The sequence below is a fragment of the Lasiodiplodia theobromae genome (assembly GCF_012971845.1).
Source record: "Lasiodiplodia theobromae strain AM2As chromosome Unknown scaffold_16, whole genome shotgun sequence".
In the NCBI taxonomy this organism is placed as follows: Eukaryota; Fungi; Ascomycota; class Dothideomycetes; order Botryosphaeriales; family Botryosphaeriaceae; genus Lasiodiplodia; species Lasiodiplodia theobromae.
The window spans coordinates 688,739-708,472 of NW_023336366.1; the positions used below are offsets into that span (position 1 = coordinate 688,739).

The 19,734-nt window shown below is 55.8% G+C and overlaps 6 protein-coding genes across 6 annotated transcripts; 2 read left to right on the plus strand and 4 right to left on the minus strand.

The window, feature by feature from the left end:
- Positions 1–1,229: 1,229 nt before the first annotated feature.
- On the minus strand, positions 1,230–2,758 carry LTHEOB_5865 (Endocytosis and membrane growth protein; the record flags this gene model as incomplete). The annotated part of the gene is made up of 6 exons (XM_035515057.1): positions 1,230–1,319; positions 1,379–1,456; positions 1,517–2,308; positions 2,418–2,564; positions 2,636–2,682; positions 2,740–2,758. The coding sequence occupies 6 exons, from the start codon at positions 2,756–2,758 to the stop codon at positions 1,230–1,232; spliced, it is 1,173 nt and encodes a 390-aa protein (XP_035373557.1).
- A 401-nt stretch (positions 2,759–3,159) lies between these two features.
- On the minus strand, positions 3,160–5,733 carry LTHEOB_5866 (Actin polymerization protein; the record flags this gene model as incomplete). Its single annotated transcript, XM_035515058.1, has 7 exons — positions 3,160–3,533; positions 3,586–4,717; positions 4,778–4,858; positions 4,910–5,252; positions 5,317–5,501; positions 5,608–5,634; positions 5,689–5,733. 7 exons carry the CDS (start codon positions 5,731–5,733, stop codon positions 3,160–3,162), a joined length of 2,187 nt encoding a protein of 728 aa, XP_035373558.1.
- A 450-nt stretch (positions 5,734–6,183) lies between these two features.
- LTHEOB_5867 (ATP-dependent RNA helicase dbp5) lies at positions 6,184–9,791 on the plus strand (the record flags this gene model as incomplete). The annotated part of the gene is made up of 8 exons (XM_035515059.1): positions 6,184–6,395; positions 6,462–6,944; positions 6,994–7,231; positions 7,287–7,487; positions 7,540–7,802; positions 8,219–8,365; positions 8,641–9,275; positions 9,436–9,791. 8 exons carry the CDS (start codon positions 6,184–6,186, stop codon positions 9,789–9,791), a joined length of 2,535 nt encoding a protein of 844 aa, XP_035373559.1.
- A 902-nt stretch (positions 9,792–10,693) lies between these two features.
- LTHEOB_5868 (Xylosidase) lies at positions 10,694–11,683 on the minus strand (the record flags this gene model as incomplete). The annotated part of the gene is made up of 1 exon (XM_035515060.1): positions 10,694–11,683. One exon carries the CDS (start codon positions 11,681–11,683, stop codon positions 10,694–10,696), a length of 990 nt encoding a protein of 329 aa, XP_035373560.1.
- Positions 11,684–12,741: 1,058 nt separating this feature from the next.
- On the minus strand, positions 12,742–14,608 carry LTHEOB_5869 (V-type c subunit family protein; the record flags this gene model as incomplete). The annotated part of the gene is made up of 3 exons (XM_035515061.1): positions 12,742–12,784; positions 12,880–14,309; positions 14,363–14,608. 3 exons carry the CDS (start codon positions 14,606–14,608, stop codon positions 12,742–12,744), a joined length of 1,719 nt encoding a protein of 572 aa, XP_035373561.1.
- Positions 14,609–15,050: 442 nt separating this feature from the next.
- On the plus strand, positions 15,051–16,216 carry LTHEOB_5870 (Alpha- mannosyltransferase; the record flags this gene model as incomplete). The annotated part of the gene is made up of 2 exons (XM_035515063.1): positions 15,051–16,142; positions 16,196–16,216. The coding sequence occupies 2 exons, from the start codon at positions 15,051–15,053 to the stop codon at positions 16,214–16,216; spliced, it is 1,113 nt and encodes a 370-aa protein (XP_035373562.1).
- Between the last annotated feature and the right edge of the window lie 3,518 nt (positions 16,217–19,734).

Here is a 19,734-nt window from a genome sequence, read left to right on the forward strand (position 1 = left end):
GCGCCACTATCTACAGCAAATCGAGAAAAAATGGTCTGATATCGAGAATCCTCATCCATCGATAATCCCTCCCGCCGTCGAAAAAAAAGGGTCCTCTCAAATTTCCCAACTGCCTAGCGCGGGGGGGAAGGGAAGTGCCTAGCGTGTGTGATGGGAGGATTCGACCACTTATTAGCATGGTATGTTGTGTACCGCACATCTACCCGTCTCGAGGAAGGTAGGGGAAAATAAAGGGTCCTCGTTGTAGACCGAGACGAGACGATCCTCATCATCTCCGCATGAAGTCACTGACTAGCTATGCGCGTCGCCACGCCACAAGTCGACTCGCGTTGCTGAGGCGGTGGCGTACGCATAGCTAGCTCGGAACACTTGCACGAGTAGTAGTCTTGTCCTGTCTACTGTTGTACGGGTTACATGGGGAGGTATTTTTTTTTTCTCTTTCGTTCCTTTTCCCTGTCCAAACGACATCTGAAACCACCCCTCTATGGGGCTTGCATTGCAACACTTTGCGTCACCACGCATTGCGACCCTTCTCCACTTCTTACGGGCGTTGGGCGCGTGGACAGGACAGTAAACGAGAATCATGGGCCACGCGACGGGAGGCCCCATTGTTAAAAAGCGCCGACCGAATGCGGGGGAGGGTGCATGGGGGTGTGAAAATCATGGAAGGGATGGGTGGGTGGGAGAGAGCAGGACCACAATGTGGGGAAGGGTCATCTTCGAAGGATGCGGCTTCCGTGCGCTGCTGATGATGACGAGCGGCGACGGCGAACGGAGCAGGGGAGTTTGGGACGAAATTGACGCGGCCTTAATGCGGGATCTGCGGGCAATGAGGGTGGAATCGTCACCGTTGCCATGTCGGTTCCTTTCTGACCGAAACATGGTCTTGTGATTGCCAAAGGTGGGCGCTAGTAGTGAGATCCCTGACCATGGACGGGCGGGCATGGAGAGAACGGGAGTATCCAGAATGCCCCTATGCGGCCATTTACCCCCCATGTCGTTTGGGGGCACATCGTTCCAGGTCGGCGTTGGATCTAATCAGCAAGCGCGAGTCTTCTCCCTTATCTGCATGTTCTTCGGATGCTTGATATCTCATTTCAGTAACTAATGGTGTGGAAAGTACTGGCCTCCCCGAATGACTTTCGGTCTTGATACCTGCCACTTCGAGTAGTAAGTCCTCCTCGTGAGTGGAACCACCTCGAGTATTGCGGATAGCTGCTGAGTAGAACTTATGCTCTACCACCGAGCTTCTCCAAAGCGCGCGCACCCTGCTCCTCCCATTCCGCCTTGGTAACCCACATGCTCTCCTTGTCCGACATCTACGAGAGTGAGTCAGCACGATGAGGAGCTTCAACATCAGACAAGAAGAACGCCTTACGATGTTGGCCAGAACAGCACCACCGATGAAGACCATGTGCCTTCTCCTAGGAGGGTCCTCGATGCGGACCTTGAATTTCTATTAACAGCATGTTAGTGCCTTTGCCAACCAGCCAAGTCTTTGTGCTGGGTGACTTACGTTCAACCTCTCCGGGTTGCCTTGCAGGACCTTCGTTAACCAGAGCTGCTTCAGCTCCTTCTCCAACCGGCTAGGCAGACCAGGGTACATGCTGCTTCCACCACTAAGCACAATAGCCTTGTAGAGGTCCGCCCTGACATCGACGTCGGCGGCTTGGATAGTGTTGAAGAGGAACTCGGCCATGCCGGGCTGTTCGACATCGACCAGGTGGGGCTGGAACAAGCACTCGGGAGCCTCGAACCGCTCGCTACCAACCCTGATGACTCTGCCGTCCGGAAGGGTGTACGACTCGACGAGCACAGTCGTGTCCTCGCTGAGGCGCTGGTCCAGCTCCAGGTCGTAAGAGACGTAGCACAGCTTCTCCTTGATCTGGCGCACCGTCTCGAAATCGGCGGTACGGTTGAGCGCGTAACCTCTCCGCAGCAGCAGGGCGATCAGATTCCTCGTGACGTCTCTGCCGGCAACGTCCAGGCGCCGGGTGAGGTGGTTTAGCACGGTGCTCTCGTAGACGGGTACAATGTGCGTCACACCGTCGCCGGAGTCCACGACGACGCCCGACGACAGACCCTGGGCGTACAGCGCGAGGACGGCCTGGATGGCGACGTAGACGCCGCCGAAGTTGTAGCGCTCGAACATGACCTCGGCCATCTGCTCGCGGTTCTTAAGGGGGTTCATGGGCGGCTCAGTGAGGAGGATCTTGCGGCCGGTCGGGTCGATTTTCATCTTCTCGAAGAAGGTGTAGTCCCACAGGTGCTGCATGTCGTCCCATCGCTTCACGATACCGTTCTCCATCTGTTTACAGGCGAATGCCAGGTCAGCGCTCAGGTCGGTCGGGCGTTGCCGGCGGGGCAGCCGCGCTCAGGGGAGCTCATTCGAAGCTCGCGGGAACGGGCAGGCGTACGGGGTAGGTGATCTGTAGCATTGACCGGGCGGCAGCAGCCTCGTCTCCGCACATGATGTCCTTCAGCTGTATATCCAGGCCATCGCGTTCTTCGGAGCGGAGGATCGGGCGGCCGACTATCGAGGGGTATTGGTGGTCGGGGAAGTTCTGCGGCGTGGGCACAATGGTCAGTCGGCTTCGAGGGCGCGCGGCGGAGCTGGCGGATGGAGCAAACGGACCTGTCCGGCAAAGCCAGCCTTCAGGAAACCAGTTCCGCCGTCCAGGACTAGAGTTGGGCTCGCGTCAGCGGGGGTACGTCAGGAGCTCGGGGGAGCTTGCATACCAATCGGAACCTCCGCCATATTGGGCTGTAGAGCGACTCGAAGCTAGCGGAGGTGAGAGCTTGGAGATTGCGAATGGAGGTGGACTCGGGGGTGGCAGATGGCGGGATGAGTGCCTGGCGGGGCCCGGGGGGTTGACGTTGTCGGGAGTCGTCCGTGGCTGGGCTGACTTCGGCCTTTCCTTCATCCGGGGTAAGAGGCGCGTGTAGTGGGGCGGTGCATCATCGTCACTTCCTGTTCACTTGACTCGCGACACACAAACTCTATTGATAAGAAGAAGAAGGAGATATCGATAGGAAGAAGCAGAATATCGAGTGAGCATCATGCTCCGCAATTTGTATGCACCGGACGCCGTGAGTGTAAACTTTCCAAGACAGCTCCCACCACCAGCACTAGCTGCCCCGCTCCCTCAGCATGCACCCTCAAACCTCCTGGATATAATTCGCGGGCACGCTCTTGACGATGCCTCCCTTCTCAACGTCCGCCCATCCATCGCCCGCATCCTTGTTGATGAGCACGAACCGCTCACCCTCCACGATCGTGTGCTCAGCATCACTGCGCGCCTCGTAGTCGTACAAGGCCTCGGCGTACTTGAGCTTCTTTGCACCTCTCTTCGGTGCCACTGCAGGGCCCTTCTTCTTCGCAGCCACAGCAGCAATACTGTCTGCAATCGAAGCATTGGAATTGGAGTACGTCGAGCTGGGACGCACGGGAGATGCAGGGACAGCTTCGACATAGCTAGCAGGCACCAGCCCTTCCTCGTGGCCGGCGCGGACCTTCATCCATCCTGATCCGTCTGGAATAATGTAAGTAAACTATGGGATTGGCCCGGTGGCAGGTCAGCTTACCGTCTGGTTCCAAAATGGCAACGTCCTTGCCCTCGTCGATGGATATCTCGCCCTCGCCAGCGGCTGTGTAAGGGTACATCATCTTGCCCTTTGGTTCGTTGGCCTTGTGACTATCACCATTCGAAGGCGCTGCAGAGTCCGCGCTCTTAATGTATTGCGCAGGAGGTGGCGCCATGATCCGGTTCTTCCGTATAGCAGGAAGGGATTTCTTCCTTTCCGGCGACTTCTCCTCCGGGGCTTCTGCCGTGCCAGATATAGACCGGTGTGCTGTTGCAGAGTAACCAGAGCTCAACGTGTTCATCGAGTTCACGGTATCGCTGCGGCTGAGCTGGGGTAGGTCTGATTGTGAGTCTGTAGCCCCCAAACTTGCCGTCGAGGCCTTCGCATCTTCCTGCCTTCTTGCCTTGAGCCTCTTCTTTTCCTCTTTGTTCATCTCGCCAGGGCAGTCTGCAGGAACTTTCATCTCGCACTTGCTGTGGCACGTGTAACCACAGTCTTGACAGTCGAACCCCTTGGCGGACAAACCCCAGATGCGATCACCACAGAGATCGCAGTTCGTGGGAATCTTGAACGTCTGGGCCTTGAAGTTGTGATTCCGTGCTCCAATGCTGACATCTCCCACTGCTGTTGTGATTGTCGCGACCTCCACCTCTGCAGTCGTCTTCTGCCGCTGAACTTCATGCATTTGTTCCTGCAACGAGAAGATGGCGCGTACACACTCCACTTCATCACGCTTGTCTTTGCCCTCTCGAATGAGGTCTCGCGCCTTCCTAGCGTTTTGAACCTCTCTCTGCTTCGCATCAATTTGGCGTTTCAGCTCCCCTAGCGATCCCTTGCTCTTCGTCAAAATGTTCGTCAGGAAAACCTTCGTCGTCTCGTCTGCGGGGATCGTGTCGTCATCATGCCAGACGGGGCTCGGCTCAAAGACAAAGTCTGCTGGGTCATGCCAGTCCTGGGTGTTGTGTCGGACAAACATCATGGAGTCCAGCTTGGGGTTGTTGCGTGGGATTTCTGAAGCCAGGTGGTTCAAGAACTCCGTGCTCCGTGCAAGCGTGCCGGTTTCGATTTGGGCAGCCAATGACCAGATTTCATTCAATTTCGCAACCCGCGTCTCGGAAAGATCTTGCAAGCTCTGTCGTTCATTAGGAATGCTCATGGTAAGGTGGTAAGGTGGAGGAGCCAGAAATCATACATCCAGAAGCTCAGGGACATATTCGTGGTAGTATCGTTCCTTTTGCTTATTGGTTACATTGATGCTGATAATATAAGTACTCTGCAACACTGTCAGCATCGTTCGCAGCACACGGAGAGTCTTGGCTCAGACCTTTAAGTTCCGCATTTCAGCCTGTTGCTGCTCGAAAGCGGCACGCGCCTTTGCTTTTCCATGGTCGAACGCGCCATCAGACTTCTTGCGGCGATTCTCGACCTCCTGGCAGGCATTGTCATATTTGCCCTTTACTTTCTTGAGGTCGTTATATGTTGAGTCTCGCTCCTTCTCCAGCTTGGCTGCGTAGTCGCCATGGTACTTGCGTAGCTCTTCGTAGCGGGCGGCGAGCTGCTTAAGGGGCTCGGCCAGGTTGGTGACGAGTTGCTGGGAGAATTGCTCGTGTTCGCTCGCGCGGTTTTCGAGGGTGGTGAGCTGGACTTGCCATGTGGTCATGGAGGCGCTATCCCGAGGAGTCAGTTCTCATCCGTGTCCTCGTGCACTGGGCGCCCGAAGGCGAGACGCACCATTCCAGCGACCCCGGAGTGACGGTGGGGGTGTCGCCCACGCTGAGAGTGCTTGACTTGCGGGCTTTCTTCTCAAAGTACTTCTTAGCCAGCGCGCTCAGCTTTCCGGCGTACTCCTTCTCTACTGCGGCGCGTTCCCGGTAGAACTGCTGTATCTCGTCCAGCCAGCCGATACCATTCGCGACCTAACGCGCAGGTGTCAGCACATCCTTGTGTCGTGAGGAGAATACTAGAGCTCGTCTAGGATCCAGCGATTCCGGGTTGTGGGGTGGTCGTTGGCGTCACTCGTACCCAAGCGTTAACCGGCTTGAAGCCATCCTGTCCGAACGTGCGTCAGCCATGCGTGCGCGCATACGCAGAGACGAGCGTTACCTTGAGCTCTGCGCCGAATTGCGGGTTAATGTCTATGTCGGCCATGGTTTCTCGGGTAAGCCTGTGGAAGAGCAGGCGCAAAGGCGCATGAGAGGGCGGGCGTGAAGGGTGCTGCGGCTGGAGCTGGGCCGCAATGAGATAGAGGGCCCCTGCGTCCGTATGGCGGGGTGTGACGACGTTCTGGCAGTCGGGTTCCCGGGATTCAGGGCTGAGCCTCGCGCGCAGGCGGCAGTTTCCAGGCCGAAACGTTTGTCCGCGCTCAGCCCGCCGCGCCAGGAACATTCGTCAAGGGCACTTTCCAGATACATGCCCCGCGTCTAGCTCCACGACACACCCACACCTTGCTCGCCACCTCAAGCCGCGCGAAACACTGCCGCTCGCGCCCGCAGCTTGCATCCTCCATTCGCTGCATCCTCACACTGCCCTTCGAGACAAGTTCTTTGTCCTCGACGCGCCTCGACTAGCTTCACCCCGCCAAACGCATCACCGCCCACCATGTCTGACGCCGCTCCCTCCCTCGAGAGCCGCATCACCAGCGACGAGCCCGCCGCCGAGGTCGCCGAAGCTCAGACTGATGGCGCAACCCCCGCAACCGGCGGCAGCGGCCTCCACGAGCCCGAGTACGATGTCGAGGTCAAGCTTGCCGATCTTCAGGCCGACCCTAACAACCCGCTCTTCTCCGCAAAGACTTTCGAGGACCTGCAACTGTACGTCCCACGCGTTTCCGAGGCCATACGAGTTTAGTGAGACTAATTGGTTCATGCTGCGGTTAGGAAGCCGGAGATCCTCAAGGGCCTCTATGGCATGCGCTTCCAGAAGCCGTCCAAGATCCAGGAGAAGGCTCTCCCGCTTCTCCTGATGAACCCTCCCACAAACCTTATCGGCCAGTCCCAGTCGGGCACTGGCAAGACTGCGGCCTTTACCCTCAACATGCTGAGCCGCGTGGACCTGTCGACCATCTCCCCCCAGGCCCTCGTCCTTGCGCCTAGTCGCGAATTGGCACGTCAGATTATGGGTGTGGTTCAAGAGATGGGCAAGCACATGGAAGGCCTTGTGGTCACCGCTGCCATTCCCGATCCCAGCAGGCGCAATCAGAAGTTTGAGGGCCAAGTCATTGTTGGTACGCCCGGTACCGTCATGGATATGATCAGGAGGAGGCTGTTGGACAGCCGTGGTATTAAGGTTCTTGTTCTGGACGAGGCCGACAACATGCTGGATCAGCAGGGTCTTGGAGATCAGTGCAAGAGAGTCAAGCAGTACGCATTGCCCAAACCGGAAACATTTCGCCAGCCTAATGTCTCGCAGGCTCCTTCCTAAGGACACCCAGGTCGTCCTTTTCTCCGCTACTTTCCCCGATGAGGTCGTCCGCTACGCAAAGTCGTTTGCGCCCAACGCCAACCAGCTCACTCTCAAGCATGAGGAGCTTACTGTTGAGGGCATCAAGCAGTTCTACCTGGACGCCGAAGGCGAAGAGGACAAGTTCCGTGTTCTTTTGCAGTTCTACGGCCTCATGACCATCGCGTCTTCCATCATCTTCGTCAAGGTAAGCATCTCTGAAGTGTTGGAAGCTGCCATTCCCGAGCTGACATTTCGTCAAGCGCCGTGACACTGCCGCTGCACTTGAGCAGCGTATGACTGCCGAGGGCCACAAAGTTGCACAGCTCTCTGGTGCTTTGGAGGGTCCTGAGCGTGATATAATCATCGACAGGTTCAGGAAGGGAGAGGCCAAGGTGCTCATCACTACGAACGTGCTGGCTCGTGGTATCGACGTTCAGTCGGTGACGATGGTGATCAACTACGTATGTACCCAACTTTCTTGGCGCGCCGACAAACTAACTGACAGTTCTACAGGACATTCCCGAGATGGCCAACGGTGCTCCTGATCCGGAGACTTACCTTCACCGTATCGGTCGTACTGGACGTTTCGGTCGTGTGGGTGTGGCCATCAGCTTCATCCACGACAAGAAGAGTTGGACGAACCTGTCGGAAATCGCCAGATACTACAACACGGAGCTCCTCCCGCTCGACACCAAGGACTGGGATTCGGTGGAGGATATCATCAAGAAGGTCATCAAGAGCTCGAGGGCTGGCAAGACGACAGCGGAGATGACTGCGTAAAGCGGAGAGACGAAAGGCTCGGTATACGAGCTTGAAGATACCAACAAATTTCCTCAGTTGAAAGCGTAAATGGCGGATTATTTCTCGGAAACGGAAGGCATGAAAAGGTAGCGTGCAAAAGATGATTCTGGGAGCAAACACATGATTTGGGACGAATGAGCAAAACAAAAGATTGGCTCGAGCATGGAGACATTCATGAATGGCGAGATAGTGGACAGAAATAATGAAGATATCCGAGGAAATAAATGCTGAAGTCTTATTGGGTGGCCGGGCAATCAGGCACAATTAGGCAAAAATACTGTGGCGATCGGCCCACATTGCTCGCGGTCGGCAAGCGGGACAGCGGCAGTACGTCACCAAATCCTTGAATCTCGTCACCAGTAAAGGCACCCGGCGACCAACGAGACTCCAGGTACGCGCTTCCATCCCCGTTTGTCAGCCTTACCATCCTCATCGACCAAATCGAGGCCATGATGCAGCAGGAGGACTCCGCTGATCTACCCCCGCGCCGTGTTCGAGCAGGGTCCGAGCTTTCCACAGTCACGAGTCCCGCACTGGGGTAAGCTTTGGCTGCTTCCTTGTGACGGAGCTGAGTCTGGTGAACAAGTCAGACCCTTGACCGCCAACCTTCGCTAGCTCATCGCATTCAATGGTCTAAGACATTTAGACCAAAAATCGATTCTGCACAGCACGACACGAGCACACTACCAAGAGCGTAGGGCACACAAGCCGCGGCAAGCTACTGCAGGAGCCAAGCCTTGCGTCTACAATGGCGCCATTTTGGAAGCATGCGTCTAAGGATAAGAGCACTATCTCATCCACGCCCGGTCGCAGTTCCGACGTGCACCGTCGCTCGTCGTCCTCGTCTTCGTCTTCATCCTCGTCCTCGTCCTCCGCTTCCTCATCCACGAAGAAGCAACAAGCCAAGCCAATTCAACAACCACAACAGCAAGCTGCGGACCCTGCTCAAGCTTCCGGATCGCACACTGTTACTCATTTCGCATCATCCAGCCGCTCCAGCAACCTGAGCGTCAGCTTCAGAGAGATAGTTTCATACTCGTCCAGCCGCAGCGGTGGAATTCTAGAGGGCAGCATCAGCAACGTACCCGGCGTTGCCGAGATGGAGCGTAGGTGGTCTGCACAGAGACAGGCATCAATGGCCAGCAGAGACGCCAACACTGCCGATGTTGCTGCTAGCAGCAGCGCCGATGAGACGACGGGTATACTGGGAGCGGATAGGAACGGTGTGGGACAGCGCACCTACAACACGAATGGCGGAACGGGCTTGATTGGCCGTACCTCCAGTATCAGAAGGAGAGCCAGTGGGCAAGACGGCGGTGCTGAAAACGGCACCACGGATGCGCATGAGGCACAGAACGAAGACTCCTGGTGGCACAAATTTTCAGAGAAGTACGGAAGCGTCGAATTGGACAACAAGGGGAGCGTTGCTAGGGATCATTTGGCTCTGGGTAGGTTTCATTTTCGATTTCTGTCTTTTCTAGGGAATTTCGCCATTTTTATCCTTCATTCCGCGGGTTCCCTGGAGAAACACTTCAGTTTCCTTCGAATCGAAAACTACGCCTCTACAAGAGAACACATATACCCGGATACGTGCTGATCATTCCAAAGAACGCACCTTCCTCGCCTGGCTCCGTACTTCACTCTCCTTCGCAAGCATCGGCATCGCCGTGACGCAACTATTCCGTCTCAACACCTCGATCGCAGACGGCGACCACGACGGCGACCAGCACGAGCGCCTTCGACACGTTGGAAAGCCTCTGGGCGCAACTTTCATAGCCATCTCGATCGTCATCCTCTTCATCGGCTTTCACCGCTACTTCGAGTCCCAGCACTACGTCATCCGCGGGAAGTTCCCAGCCAGCAGGGGCTCCATCATTGTGGTCAGCGCTATAGCGGGTGCGTTGATTGTGAGCAGCCTTGTTGTGGTGTTGGTGATAGCGCCGAAGGCTTTCGAGCGGCGGTAAAAGATGCTCAGGAAAGCGGTAGACACGGTGTAGGTCTTCTGATGGGGAAGGGGATGCTTAGGACAAGTACGCATTGTTTGATCGACCTCTGCCGATACCTTGAAAATGCGGGCGTAGAAAAGGTATTCTTTCGGAGACTGACAAGGAAAATGATGCAAGTGGACTGGATGTCCAGGGACGGCCAGAAGAGATGTCATTATTGCCACGATTCTTAGGGGTTTATTGGGTGTTCTGTCCACGAAATGAGACAAGATTCGAAAGTCTGGGGCCAACGATGACGCTGCCTGAGTCCAAGTTTATCCCATGAGGGCTGTGTATAAATGTCTGTAGGCTTACCATGTCTGTTATCTTCTTTTAGTGTATCCACTTGTGAACGTCCTCTACTGGGTATACGGCCATTCTTAGACTCGTTGGGTAGTTTCTTCGAGCATCTGGAATTAGACAGGCTCCCTATGGTTCTATAATGGGCATCATCCTAGACACCATTTAGCTAGAAAGCTTCTGTGGAAAAATACCATGATCTTCTAACGTATGGAAGTCCGTTAGCGGGATGCTGTATGTAAGCTATATTTTCTGCATTACGCTTTATCTGTAACTTCCCAGACTTTCAGCGTCGATCAGACGTTTGCTTATTTTGATAGATAATGTAGATCGAGCATCTTGCAGTAGTTATGAGCCAGGAAGGAATAAAAGGTTGTGAGCACGTTCTTCAGTCAAGGACGTCCAAGACTGCTATTAGCTTTGTCTAATGTTCATCGAAATATATCTCCTGACTCACAAAACATGTATTTAAAGTTGTTCAAATCGTTGAGTAGAAACTACAAACAAACGTAAATCAAAAGTACTCTGCGATTGGCTTGTCGCCGGATACTCTATTTGTACAATACAAACCCTTTCTCTAATTACACGATTTCGCCCATGCGGCGCTCAACACCCAGCAAGTGCTCCAGTTCACCTGCCAGCGTCCATGCGTCGTTTGCCCTCATCTCCATGTTGACATCCATCCCCGATTGGTACTTTCTGAAAACCGGTCTGCGGAACGAGTCGCCAGCCTCCAGCGCCTTCAACTGTTCGTCAGCCCCGTACTTGATCAACAAGAGCATCGTCTCCATCGCTTCCAAATCTTTCTCCGAAGTTTCCAGCGCTTCCGTGAGATATGCAATCTCTTCGTAGCGCATCATATGCACCGCCCACACGAACCTCCTCGCCCACCGCCTACTCGGCTCGACTCTCAGTCTCTCCCGAACTCTCGCCACCAACAAACCCCGCAACAACCTAAAAGACTCGGAATTTTCCTCCTTCTGCAGCAGCAGCTGCACGATCCTCGTCACCCGCCGGCCGAGCTCCGCCTCTCTGAACCTCGTCTCCGCGCTCGCCCGCAGAACACGCTGCCGCATGTTCAGGATGCCCGTCTTCACCGTCCCCTCATCGATTCTGTTGGCGTACCACATGGCGGGCCACCGAGTCGCCCTCCGCGCGCCTTCCTGGTTGGCAAGGCGGGCGGTTTCCTTTAGCTGCATATGCCAGCGGATCGGGTTAACGGCGGCGCACTGGAGCATGAGGTTGATGGACACGTACTGGGACAGGGTGACGGCGTCATCGAGGTAGGCGAGCTCGTGCTCGCGGCCGGTCTTGACGGCCTGCATCGCGTCGCGCAGCCGCTGCTCGTCGAGCCGGCGCTTTTTGACGAAGAGCTCGCGCGTGTGGCGGAAGTGGTTGGGGTGGAGCACCGCCAAAGGGAGCTCGGTGCGGGCCATGGGATCGGCGTCAGGCTTGGGCTCTACGCCCGCCGCCGTGGGGGACGACGAGGAGTCGGGCGCGGCGTGTCGGTGCGAGTAGGAGAGGTGGCGACGCTGCTGATTGCGCCCGAAAGGCTGAGAGATCGGCCTCATGCTGGACCAACCCGATCGAATTGGTGCATTTGTCGCCTCGGTATCTTTCTCCGGCTTAAAGTGAATTGTCCTATAATTGGATTCCTGCTTTGGTGGATTCGGCGGACCCCTCTTTATAAGACGTGCCTTTTGTTGGTCCAGATAATTGTTAAGTAGGCCCCGTTTTCTGAGTTTCCTCCTAAAGCGCACCACATGCGGGAAAATATCGTCTTCCCTTTTCTTGCATTTGAGCTGTGATTTATGGCCTGCTTTTTCGACAATTTCGGTGACCTCTGACGCAGGAAAGGGCAGCGCCGTCACCGCCAGCTCTTCTTTTTTGATATTTTTAAGCATACGTTGAAGTTTATTCAATTCTTCGCTCGTACTTGTACGCCACTTTGTCTTAGAAAGCTGAGGTGCGCCAAAGGGTGAATCATGCTGAATCTGCCGCGTTAGTACGTGAATGTACTGCGCCGAGGCCTCTATCTGCAGCGTCAGCATCCGCATATGACCGTCGCGAAGCTTCGCCATATGCGCATTGGCAGCGTCGCGGCGGCCCTGCCAGGTATCAATCAATCTTTGGAGCGGGGCAGTCCGTGAACGTTTCACGCGAGGTACAGGTCTGACGGCGAGCTGTTGCTCGCTGTGCTTGACAATCCAACGCGAGACCCTCCAAAAGCGGGGGTACTTTTCCAACGTCATGCGAAAATCCTGAGCCGTAGTTTCGGGTACTTCGAGCTTGGTGAGATCGACTTCCCTTAGTCGGCGGCTGATGGCTCTCATCGGTCGTAGGAACGGACGGTCCCAAGCGTGAAGTTGTTTGGTTTTAATCTGCGGAGACGGAGTGGATGAGAAGTTTCTGACGGAGCAGGTGCCAAGAGTGTGTTTGGCACGAGTATTCATCAAGCCACTGGCATTGGCGGGCAAAGATGCGTGTCGAGGAAGGCTCATGATATTATTTGGGCTGGAAGCAGACTTCATACAGTCAGCAAAACTACTTACAAGGGCAATGGCTATATGCAATTCCATAAGCGGGCAGGTACAAACCGAAAATTATATGCTACTGCACTGCCACCTACTTAGAACTGACCTTTGGCGTTGCGTATCTCATATTTCGCCGAGCTGGGAGCCGGTTGCTTGTGACCAAAAGTGAAAACGGGACGTCAACCATCGTTTGGGAATAGTGTTCCCTCCTCTCCGAGTGTTGACGAACGGACTTTATACTCATCCCCTGCTCTGACAAGGCACCGAAATAGCCGGGCCAGGCATCGATACTGGAAGGTCCTTCTGTCGTTGTGTCGGGAATGTCATCAATGGTGCTTGGTATAGTGCCGAACGCGCATGTGTCTTGTTCGTATTTCGGTAATTCGAGGGATGAAACTGGAGATGTCAAAAATGTGATGTATGAGCCAGGCACCGCTACCGGTCGTAAATCCATCTCGTCGACATCAGCAGCATTTTCAGCAGCCTCGCTAATGGATTTCGCCGGGTCCAAGGAAATAAGGCCTGCTTTCTTGCCCCATCCGCCGCCACCACTGAGAACACGGTGGAGTTTCCCATTACCGCGCAACAAGACTTTCCAAACCGCGGTGTGGAATAGCTTGTGGTCGGCATTCCAAGCGTCGGCCAAAAATAGAGAAGATATGCCAGCATAGTCATACATTTGACTGAACCTCTGCGGTTGCCACTTCTCGAGCGCCGAGAGAACGGACGATGAGAAATACTTGGTGGTTTTCTCAGAAGTGACCAGCGCCCATACGGGCATAGCATGCGGGGCCTGGCCCGTAGCCTCAAAGTATGACGAGACAGCCTTCTCCAGTTCTTGAGATGCGGGAGCTTCTTTTCCATCAGGGCCCATGATTTGTCGAATAATGTTCCCCATGCCGGCTTTGACCTCCCTCGGGGGGGTCAATGGCACGAGAGGTGCACGAAGCTGGTGCAACGTCTCGTGCTCCACGGGGAAATGGCTAATCTTATGTGCTAGATATCGGCCAGATACCGGCCACGTTACACGTTGAGAGTCGGTTTTGATGACCTTCTCCGCATGCAGAGTACGACGATGTTGGAGGGCAGCATGTTCAGAATGCACAGGTTCGTCTATTTTGCTGGCTCTGTACAAGATATTGTACATTATAGACGTGTGTCCAGTCTGGAAGAGGGTATTTGCAAGAGGAAGGCGCAGTCGGATGATGGTAGTGGAGTAGTCCTTTCGTGGCTGTCCTTCCAGATCGACCAGTTTGAAGCGATCGAAGATGTCAAAGGAGATAGAAGCAGAAGCATCGTTGCGTTCACTTATCCTCTTCGCATCTCGTTCCGCTGTCCAGCTATGACGCGTGACATTGTCGTTGAACCACAGTGCATAAGCCAGACCCTCCCTGCCTTTGCTCGCCTGCGAGCTATCCTCGGGACTCGGGAGCCGGTCGACTACAGCGGCGACAACGCGAATGCCTTTGAGAAGAGTTGCATGTTCGAGCGACTGCTGGAGCATGCGGGACGCGGCCTGGGTGATTGCTTCCGGAGCGCCAACCTTTAAAGGCTTTAGGGCGGAGGCAAAGGATGGAGTGACCAGCAACATGGCAGTTGGGAGCTTGTGATCCGGTATCAAGAAAGGCACCGGCTCAATTTGGTCAATGAGACTACTGATGTCCTAGTTGAGGTCAGTATTCGACGCAAGACAAGCAACGGCTGTGCATTACGAACCGTGTTACTGGGGTTTTTGGTAGTGACTGTGCCAATATGGTAGAGTTCTTTTTGAACCTGGAGGCTATCATGAGCATCCTTGGATCCAGCGGACTTATCATGAGCATCCTCAGTTGCAGCGGACTTGTCCTCGGGAGATTGATGGAGGCTCTCGATGAAGCTCCGCAGCGAGCTCTGGCTCCGGATCGGCGGACGCGAAAGAGCACACACTCGTGGATGGGTGAGCAGACGAACGCGAGGCGGCATTGCGCCACGCAAAAGCGCGTGGCATCTTCGCGCGGAACTGAGCATGGACGGCTACGCGGTGGGGCGCATGGCAATGGAGAAAAGACGTAGAGAACGGACGGGAGCTATGTCTGGTTGCGCAAAGTGCCGAAGAGGCGCCGCCAGCCCCAATCTCACTTACGAGGGCACGAATACGTAGACTATATCCAGCGCGCACCGCCAACACAGCTTCCCAGCGCGAGCCTTTTGCGGGCTTTCGACTGGAATGTTCCGATCTTAATCCACTCGCTCTTTTCCGGCGCCTTGCCAACTTCCCGTACCCCGCTTACACCTCCGCTCTGCGGCTGGTCTGGACGAACACCGTTGCAGCTTGCGTGCGTACCTCTCCTTGAACTCCGTCCCAATCGCTCGTTGACACCATGTAGACTCTATTGACCCGCCTCCGCCGAGGCCCTTGACCAAGATGCGTTCCGCGCGCTCCCTACGAAGGACCAACCCCATCACCATCGTGCTCGCTGCGCTTCTCTGTTTTGGCTTCCTGTTCTTCATATTCTCTTCCGATGCCGACAGCTCGATAAGCCCGCACCAGCTGCGCACCTCCGCTGCCAATGCGCTGTCGCCGCCGTCGATGCCGTTCCGGAAGCCCAAGGGCGACGCCGAGCTGGCTCCTCCTCCGGTCGTGCATTACCACATGAACAACCTCACCACCACGAGCGATCCTGTCGGCAACCACGAGTCCGTCCTCATCCTGACCCCGATGGCGCGCTTCTATCAGGAATACTGGGACAACCTCCTGAAGCTGAGCTACCCCCACGAGCTCATCTCGCTTGGTTTCATATTACCAAAGACACGGGAAGGAAACGCCGCCACTGCCGCCCTCCAAGAGCAGATTGCAAAGACGCAGAAGGGGCCCCAGAAGAAGCGCTTCAAAAGTATCACCATCCTGCGCCAGGACACCGAGATCCCGCTGCAGTCGCAGGAGGAGTCTGAGCGCCACAAGCTGGAGAACCAGAAGTCAAGGCGCGCAGCAATGTCCAAGGCGCGCAACTCGTTGCTGTTCACGACCTTGGGGCCGACGACGTCTTGGGTGCTCTGGCTGGATTCGGACGTCGTGGAAACACCTCCATCTCTTATCCAGGACCTTGCGTCGCACAACAAGCCGATCATTGTTCCCAACTGCTACCAGCGCTACTACAACGAGGACTCCAAGAAGATGGAAATCCGGCCGTACGACTTCAACTCCTGGATTGATAGCCCCACGGCGCAGGATCTGGCCAAAGGCATGGGCAAGGACGACATTTTGCTGGAGGGCTATGCCGAGATGGCGACGTATCGCTCGCTGATGGCGTACATGAAGGATGGTGGCGATGGCAACCAGGACAAGGAAATAGAGCTCGATGGCGTTGGCGGCACGGCTTTGCTGGTTAAGGCGGACGTCCACAGAGATGGGGCCATGTTCCCGCCCTTCGCGTTCTACCATCTGATTGAAACCGAAGGGTTTGCTAAGATGGCGTCGAGATTGGGGTGGAAAAGCTACGGGTTACCCAACTATCTTGTAAGTCTCCACCCGGCCCCCCAAGGCTTTGGCCTGCGTTAACCTCTCTGCAGGTATACCACTATAACGAATAATAGACTTCTTGTTCACTGGACGGCGTTAGGGGCTACGATGGGTTTTCTGAGAATAGTGCAGCAGGACAATAAAGCCGTTTATTTTCGTGAAGGATGCGGGTGTCGATCCCCGAATGCAGCAAGACTAGGCATCGCCAAGCCAGAGGAGCATAAACGTGATCTGGGACAAGGCTGAACGTTTTGCATGTGCATCAGCCACCCGAGCGTCATCCCGCGCGTCTCGGGCTGCGATGGGCGCCCGGGCGAATGGGCAGCCCCCGCACAGCGAGATGGTGCCATGGCAATTCTCCGCGCGGGGTGGTGTTGCGGCGGGCACCGAGGCGCGACGCATCCGGCAGCAGCTGCATGGATCGCGCCGGTAGAGGCGGCAGCAGGGCGAGATCTGCTTCGGCTACGTGCACCTGCAGGGACCTTGGCCTCTGGCCCCAGGACAAACAACACCACTCCTCGCCGACCGGCGCTCTGTCGCTGCGGTTCTGCGGGCGCCCGCCAGTGCGCTGACTTGAGGCCCTCAGTACGCTCGGCTACGGCCCCAAAAATAAGCCAGGCCCGGCCCTCAGAAGGCGCAACCTCGCCGCTCTTTACCCTTTTCGGGCACGAAACCTGCTCAACTGCATGCGACGGCTCCCTTGGGCGCGCCGACTCTTCGCAACCCCACGCAAGCACCTTGCAAACGCCAGCCGTTCTCGTGCTATCGCCAGGCCTCAGGCCGCTGTTCTGCTCGCGACGCCGGGTGCCGCAGCTCGCAACCCGCAGCCTGACTCCCCGCGGCTCTGCGCACCGCCTATCAAGGTACGCAACAGCACGCACGCGTCGGCTGCGCGCTGGTTACCACATGAAGCGGCGCCCGCTGACTTTCTCGTCCCAGCCCACTGGCTCGCGTTCCCGGGAAAATCTGCCCGGCCTGCTCACGCCCGCTCGCCGCCAGATTGTCCACCCTTTGTGCTTCCCCGTCTCTCCGCGAGCCTGGTAAGGTCTCAACTGCTCCGTCGCAGAGTGACAATCGGCGCACTGTCGGCCTCCTCCTTTTGATGCCCGTGCGAGCTACGGTATGCACAAGCTTCCTAGTTTGTTCCCTTGGCACCCACCATCCAACTCACCAAGCCCCTCTCTCATGAAGCCTTGTGCTCCCGTCCCGTCTGAGTCCGGACGACATGATGCAGGGGTCCGCCAGCTCACTCCACGATAGGGTGCGTGTCGATGAACCTTTCCCGCCCCGCACATCAGCGATCCAGAAGCCATGCCGTGGGTAACGATCAACGGAGAGCAAAAGAAGGTCGCCTGGTAAGTCCTTAGTCCCTGCGTCTGCCCGTCCCACCGTCCCACGCCTAGCTTCATTCCTAACTCAACTGGCTGATCCCCGTCATCTGCTACAGCGGGCCCTGCATCCGCGGTCATCGCTCGACATCATGTAATCACAAGGACCGCTTGCTGCTTGAAGTCCGCAAGCCAGGCAGGCCCTTGAGCAGCTGCCCACATGTGGGAGGAAACTGCAGCTGTGAGAGGCTCGTCATCAACTACACAATTCCCAGATGTATGTTCATGTCTCTCCTCTCGCTGACCCATCAAATGACCGTCTACGCCTAGCATCTGAATGTGCCTGTCCAAGCAACGGTGAGGAACCAGCTCCTGTGGCAGAGGTTGTCTCATCCACCATCGGACCCCTTACCGGCCCTTCGAACCGCGTTCAGAAATCCAAACGAAAGTCCGTCAGCAATAGTCGAAATCCTGCTTCTCTTGAGAAGGCCATCAAGGCTGCGCAGGATGCCGAGAAGAAACTGAAGATTGAACCGCCCAAATCCTGCTGTAGCTCTAAACAGCCACCCGCCGCTACAGGGAGTAGCAACACTTCGCCAGCGCCGACCACTGAGGGCAGTTCCCCGAGCAGCCATGATGATGGTCCCACATACTCGGAGTCGGCTTGCTGCTCGTCGAAAGCAACCTCTGAGCTGGATACCAAGCCACTCAACATACAGCTCGAGACGCGCAAGCAGAGTACCGGTTACGCTTCCACCGCCCAGGTCCAAGGCTGGGAGCACATTACAATGGATGGCAATTCTGCTTCTAAGACAATCGTTGAAGAGCCTCCGAGCATCAAGGGCAGCTGTTGTGGGGGTGGCAACACCGCTCAAAAAGAGCACCCCACCAACCCGCCAAGTCAGGGACTAAACATGTCAACGCAAGGCGACATCCATCAACAGGCTCCAAGTCAAGCTACCAGCGGTAACTACTCACGCATGCCGCCAGCACATCAATCATTCGGGCAAGGCCAGCAGTATCCATTCTACGCTGGCCAGCAACCATTCAGCAATCCTTTGCAAAGCAATGCCTTCTCCCGTGCTCCGTCGAACGGCATGCATTACTCCACAAACGGCGCCTCGCCGACTCAGCTCGCATCATACTACCCCTTCGGGATGGGCCCGCAACTCTCGAGCGGCTTTGAGACTAACATTACCGACGTCATGCACAACTGCACGTGCGGCGACGCCTGTGCCTGTCTCGGATGTGCTGTCCACCCGCGTAACGAGACTACCCTGCGTCATTTACAGGAAGTGGCGAATTTTATGATCCAGGATCCGTTCTATGCTAACCCCTCCTCACCTCTGTACAACGACGATAATATCCAATACCAGCCCCCATATCAAATTTCTGAGCCTACAAACACTGCCGGTGTAGATAGTTCATGGCGGGCTGGAAAGCTAGGACACCCTTACCAACAGCAATCTTCGTTCCAACACCCCGGATTGCCCTATCCGCAAGATACAAATGGAGGCTCATTCTGGCCGACTAGCAATGGCTCAACAGTCCGGTCCGTTCAGGCTACGCCTACAACCGAAATGTCGCAATTTACCTTCCAAGAATCTCGAAGTGGCCAAGGTGTTGTGCAGCACGAAAGCCAAAACATTCAGCCCGGCCAACTTGCCTTTCAGCGCACGACTTCTTTCGACTCTTCCATTCCGAACAGTTTCGCCACACCAGAGCCGGCTCCATCAACAGCTGCAGCTGACACACCAACGCTATCTCCCTCATCCTTTTTCTGGCAACAAGTCGAACTTCCCGGGTGTGATGACGCGAGCGGAGCGTGCCGCTGTGGCGACGGTTGCCAGTGTGTTGGCTGTCTGACTCACGGTGGTCATGACGGCGTGCCTCTGACACAATCAAGTGGTGACTATCCAAGTAGGTCTGGGTTCCAGTCCCAGGCGGAGCAAAGTCAGATGAAGTCGATAGATGGTACACTTGATGCGAAGCCCGCTGGATGAGCAGATGGTCATGGGTGTTGCATTGAAGTCCAAATCAAACCAAATTGAGCCAACACGAAGGTAGCATCGTTCAGGGGATTCCCGGACGAAATGACCGAACTTCGGGCCTAGGTTACGCTGGTCCGCTATGTCGAGCAAGCTGATATGCGATGTGCAGGACGTTTCTCATTAATCCTGTTACACATGCATGCTGCTACGAAAGGAGGCGTGGGAAAGCAACGGCGGCTTCTTGGCACGCCTTAGGGAGGAAGAATCAGG